At 35.0% G+C, this 6,160-nt stretch overlaps 1 protein-coding gene across 1 annotated transcript; it reads left to right on the top strand.

Annotated features, from left to right (window-relative positions):
* Positions 1-3,226: 3,226 nt before the first annotated feature.
* LOC132601595 (uncharacterized) lies at positions 3,227-3,759 on the top strand. Its single transcript, XM_060314677.1, has 2 exons — positions 3,227-3,256; positions 3,391-3,759. The coding sequence occupies exons 1-2, from the start codon at positions 3,227-3,229 to the stop codon at positions 3,757-3,759; spliced, it is 399 nt and encodes a 132-aa protein (XP_060170660.1).
* Positions 3,760-6,160: the final 2,401 nt, after the last annotated feature.

Genomic DNA, 6,160 nt, shown 5'->3' with positions numbered 1-6,160 from the left:
CTATTATATGTGCATTCATTCTTTATGTACGTGCCTCGCAAGTAATACTCTCGACATGAGAAGAGAGAAAATAAAAAATGAAACATTAACGTAAGGTAGTACAAGCATTATAACAATAGACACGACTAATAGTTAATGATAAATTGGTAATTTTGGTTCAATTACCAACTGCAATAAGAACGCACTACATCAGAAAATTTTAGCCATTCAGAAAAGTAAAGACAACCATGCGGGCAGGACCCTTAACCTAACAAACTTCATCAACTCAAGCTTAAATAAGATAGACATACTAATACCGAATATTTCGATAGCGATGAAAGAAGAATCGACAAACGGATCTTCAAGGACTCAATGTCTAACTAACTTCTACAACATCACCCACTTTCAATTAATACAGTAAGTAAATAACATATTAACTAATCAATCTAAGTAGTCCATCAGATCGTATATCTATAGAAACATGGTTCGTGCTATTTGACGTTGTGACCAGAAGCTGAAGCTTGTTCATAGTCTGAAGCAGGTCAACAATACCTCCAACTCTTCAACATTGCTCTTTTTCGTCCAAACGCATGAAGGAAAAAATTTACATCGGAATATATTTTTAACCGATTTAAAGTCCTAAATATTTAGACTTTTAGTCAAATAAGGAAAGATTTAACAAATAAATTTTAGTTGATTTTAAAGTCCTAAATATTATAATATGACAATTTTGTCTATTGTGGAGTCTTTTAATGAAGGGCAAAAAGTTCAATCAACATTTCTAAGGCCCTTTGTGCTTTTAATATTGTATAGATTATTCCCTCCGAATCAAAAAGAGTGTCCACTTAGCCATTTGCACACCCCTTAAGAAAATACTAACTCCTAGACAAAAATGGGTAATTTAACTAAACTGCCCCTAATTAAATAAACATTGAGAGTTGATCACATAACACTTAATAGGGGCAAATTTGAAAAAATCAGGTCAATTCTTTCTTGATTTGATAAGTGGACATTCTTTTGATCTGGAGGGAGTATGATGAAACTCTCCACAATACATATATATCATCATATCTATATATATCTATATTATATTAAATATTATATACTCCTAAATTTAAAATTTAAATTACTTATTTATCCTTCCTAAAAAACTAATTAGAATTACTTAAATAACTTTTTAATTAACCTAATAACCCTAAAGAAGCCAACGCTTCACGAGAACGGGAAGCCAACGCTTAAGGTAAAAAAACGAAACGCTTCATACGCAGTTTCTCCTTCTTTTTTTTTCAGTGGAGAAAGAAAATACGCCTAGAAACAGAATTAAGACACTGCTTCGACCGCCTCAACAATCAGGCAACTGTTTGGTTTTCTATCTGGTTGCCACAAGTTTCACTCTTTTTACAGGTAAACAGGCAATATACTGCACTAATTTATATAAGGTGACTCTATGTAACACTACTGTTACAGTAAATCTGTTTCGGTTGTTGATCTCTTTTTCCCTGAAAGATTTTTATATATGGGTGTTACAAGGTATATCTATACATTGGTTGTTAGTTGACACAGTATTTTTGAGTTTTAGTTCTCTAGTTTCTCTTTTTACAAAGAAGTTTGAGAATTGTATTTTAGTTCGATGTTACCGTGTGGCTTTACTCGAAACAAGTTTTTTAGGCGCACATTATACAGTCAGATCTCTCTATAACGGCATCCGCGTATAACAGTACTTCTCTATAACAGCTAAGGTTTTTCGGAACCGATCTTTTATGTTATATTTTACTTCTCTATAACAGCATTTTACTTATAACGGCAACGACCAACTTTATGACAGTACGCTCTTTGTAAAATTACCCTCATATAACAACTATCTGCTTTTTCGGGTAATATAGTAGTTAATTATCTTTATAAAAAATAGAATATATATGGTTACCAATAATAAGTGTATAGATTTTGATCAAATAGTTAATTTGATACTTTAATATACTATATTTATGACAGAATATTACATATGAATACATATTTGAAATCTAAGAATATCATTGTCTTCTATAACTTTATTTAATATACATATGAATATCATTGTTTTATTACAATAAATAAAAGAGCTTCATGGAAAAATATTTATTTTGATATTTTAATATACTATATTTCTATAGATTTAAAATGTCTGTCTTAGAGCTTAAAACTTTATACATTCAGTTATGAATTTATTGAAATTGTATTAACTTTCTTAAATGTTTAGTTAGTGGAGTATTCATATCTTTGAGATTTTTAAATGTTAAATAATTTGTTATTTTTTACAACATTAAAAATAAAAATCATAGGTTTTATGCATCTTTTTTGCCTATAACAGCCACATATTATTTTAATGACAACTGTTGTTATAGGTGTATAACAGCAACTCTCTATAACAGCTAAAAAATTTCGGACCCAACGATGCTGTTATAGAGGGGTTTGACTGTATGTATATGTGGGTGAACGTTTTTTAAAACTGGTATAAGAAACTTTAGCTGAATGTTAAATGAGAAAAATCATTCGATGCCTATTTTGCGTGTAATTATATTCTATGCTACTATATATATATATATATATATATATACTAATGGGGGTACTAATGACAACATGCTGAAATTTGTTATGAATACACTGAACTAAAGTGTCTGTCCATTTAATTCTTAATATCACATACATGAATTATTTGAATTCATATGTATCTATTTATTATGTAACTTCATTCTTGCCTTGACGATGAACTTTGTAGCAATAAATAGAGCACTTTTGGCTCATGGATTACTTACTTGAAAAATAAGAAAGAAAGTCTTCTCCTCCTCTTTACATCTTTGTCTATATTTCTTGTCTTATATTGCTCTAATTTTATAACACGTTATCAGCACGAAACTCTACCGTCTAAAGAAATTTTCGAAGGCTAAGGTACTATTTTTCTTATCTCTATTTTATGGCTAACCTCACGAAACTTGAGTTTGTTGCCCTTGATATTTCGGGCAAAAACTACCTATCATGGGTGCTAGATGCTGAAATCCATCTGGATGCTATGGATCTTGGAGACACCATTAAAGAAAAAAATAAAGCATCCAACCAAGAAAATGTCAAGGCTATGATATGCTTGCGTCATCACCTTGATGAGGCCCTGAAGATTGAATATCTTACTATTAAGGATCGACTCATTTTATGAAAAACTTGAAAGAAGGTATGATCACATGAAAATGGCCTTCCTCCCAAAAGCACGGTACTAATGGATCAATCTAAGGCTACAAGATTTCAAGTTAGTTACCAAGTACAATTCTGAGATGTTTTTGAATTGCTTCTATATTGACACTATGTGGAGAGACGATTAGTGATTCTAATAAGCTGGAAAAGATGTTCTCTACCTTTCATGTTTCGAATGTGATCCTGCAGCAACAATATCGAGAGAAAAGTTTCACAAAGTATTGTGATTTGATTGCTCATCTTCTTGTGGCTGAACAAAACAATGATTTGCTGATGAAAAATCACGAAAATCAGCCTACTGGCGCTACATTATTCCCCGAAGTGAATGAGGTGTACGCCCATTACTCTAGGCGTGGAAAAGGTTGTGGCCTCAGTCGTGGTCATGGTCGTGCTCATGATAATGGTCATGGTCAGGGAAGAAATTCTTCTCTTGGTGTTAATCATTCATCAAAGAAGAATCACTACCAGGGAGGAAAAAAGAAGGATGATAGGCATAAAGTGCCAGAAGCACGTGGAGCAGAAAATAAATGCTATCGATGTAGTGGGAGTGGACACTAGTCACGTACCTGTCGTACGACGAAACACTTGGTTGAGCTTTATCAGGCATCAATGAAAAGGAAAGAGAAAAATTCTGAAGCTAATTTTATCTCTGAAAATCAGGTTGACATCACACACTTGGATGTAGTAGATTTCTTTGAGCACCCTAAAGGAAAGATGGATCACTTGATTGGTGATGGATCTGTTGTTAGAGGTGATTGCGTAGTTTTATTTTAATTTTTTCTAGTCGAAGTAACTAGTGAATAAATGATCATGTAACAGTAGTCGTTTACATGAGCACTAGCTTTTCAATTAGCATTAATTAGTCTAGTCATATTATTAATGAAATTTATTCATTCTGTTTTGATTAGATAATACAGGTTTTGGTGTTCTGTTTCTGAATGTTTCGTTGAAAAAAAAGAGGAGGGATCACTGGTTAACCTCTTTGTTATTTATAGTATATTTATGAACTAGAAAAGAGTAATTTTCATTGAACGTGAGGAATTAGGTCCCACGTAATAATTGTGTTAAATTGAAATGTCGTAAACATTTGATTGGAAAACAAAATGGGGCATCATGTTCTGGTAGACTAAGAAAGGGACATGCATTGATTATCTGGAGTGTGAATTATGTATATTTTATTTACCAATAGTCAAGAATATGAGAAGAGTTCTATTACATGATGAAAAATTTTCTAGGCAGAGGACCTATTTCTCTTTACATCACGTCTCATGTCATTGGTGTTCTTTCAAATACTACTCTTGAATTATCGTATGTCTAATATTATGTAACACATTAAATGACTTGTTTACTATGTGTGGTTGATATTAATTTGACTTAACTGTTACTTGATCAGTCTGCAAATAGTTTTAATAAGAAAATTAATGGGTATCACTAGAATGTAACATTAAATTATTACATTGACCTTGTAAATTAGAAAATATGCCTATGTGATTATTGCTTTGGATCATTAAATTGAAATGTTATATTGGAGTAAAGTTTCAGTTGTGTGTACAATATTATTGGTTTGTATTTATTTTTATTGGAAGTACTAATATTTGATAGAGTATTTATTTTACTTTGTGTATGTCATTCTATTTGAAGATATGGATAACTCTCAGAGTAAGCTTAGATTAAAATCCAGTTATGAAGACATCTGTTTGATTGATGTGAGCGTTTTCGGGGTGTTGGATCATGGAGGCTATCGTAGCTAATGCGTCTGCAAACTCATTTTGGGCTCTCGGGGCATGCCTGAAATCGATGTTCTTGAATCTCCCACATAGCCTTTGCACCAAACTCATATACGAGAGTATCTTATCGTTTTTGGTCGCCCAACTTCCTTTTACCTGATTTATGAGCAAATCGGAGTCCCCGATTACTAACAACTCCCGTACGTTCATATCCAATGCCATCCTGAGGCCGAGGATGCATGCTTCGTACTCTGCCATGTTGTTAGTGCACCTAAAGTTGAGCTTCGCGACCATCGGATAGTGTTATCCTGTCTCCAATATCCACACCGCCCCGATGCCTGACCCTTTGTAATTGACCGCCCCGTCAAAGAATAGCCTCCATCCCTTGTATGGCTTCGTCACCTCTTCCTCCATAGCTAGTACCTACTCATCTTGGAAGAAAGTATGTAAAGGCTCAAGCTCGTCGTCGACGGGGCTTTCTGCTAGCAGGTCGATCATGGCTTGTCCTTTGATTGCCTTTTGTGCGACGTATATGATTTCGAATTCACTTAGCAACATCTTCCATTTAGCCAACTTTCCCACGGGCATCGGTTGCCTGAAAATGTATCTCAATGGGTCCATTCGGGATATGAGGTGGGTGGTGAACACCGATAGGTAGTGCCTCAGCTTCTGAGCGATCCAAGTCAGAGCGCAACAGGTCTTTTCTACGAGCGTGTAACGCACCTCGTAGGATGTAAACTTCTTGCTCAGATAGTAGATGGCATGTTCCTTTTTGCCTTCTTCGTCGTGCTGGGCCAGCATACAACCGAAAGAGGTTTTTGATACTGACAGGGGTGGTCAATTACAAAGGGTCAGGCATCGGGGCGATGTTGATATCGGAGACAGGACAACACTATCCGATGGCTGTGAAGCTCAACTTTAGGTGCACTAACAACATGGCAGAGTACGAAGCATGCGTCCTCAGCCTCAGGATGGCATTGGATATGAATGTACCGAGTTGTTGGTAATCGGGGACTCCGATTTGCTCATAAATCGGGTAAAAGGAAGTTGGGCGACCAAAAACGATAAGATATTCCCGTATATGAATTTGGTGCAAAGGCTATGTGGGAGATTCAAGAACATCGATTTCAGGCATACCCCGAGAGCCCAAAATGAGTTTGTAGACGCGTTAGCTACGATAGTCTCCATGATCCAACACCCCGAAAACGCTCACATCGACCCTCTGGAGATCA

This window comes from Lycium barbarum, chromosome 7, assembly GCF_019175385.1.
Source record: "Lycium barbarum isolate Lr01 chromosome 7, ASM1917538v2, whole genome shotgun sequence".
In the NCBI taxonomy this organism is placed as follows: Eukaryota; Viridiplantae; Streptophyta; class Magnoliopsida; order Solanales; family Solanaceae; genus Lycium; species Lycium barbarum.
The sequence above is the reverse complement of the archived record's forward strand: the minus strand, read 5'-3'. Positions and strand labels throughout refer to the sequence as shown.

What these genes read in the sequence shown, in the direction of transcription:
- LOC132601595 (XM_060314677.1), top strand. Translation starts at nt 3,227, where the DNA reads ATGGATCAATCTAAGGCTACAAGATTTCAA. An exon ending in CTAAGGCTACAAGATTTCAA is followed by an intron (nt 3,257 to 3,390) that starts GTTAGTTACCAA and finishes GTGATCCTGCAG; the next exon opens with CAACAATATCGAGAGAAAAG.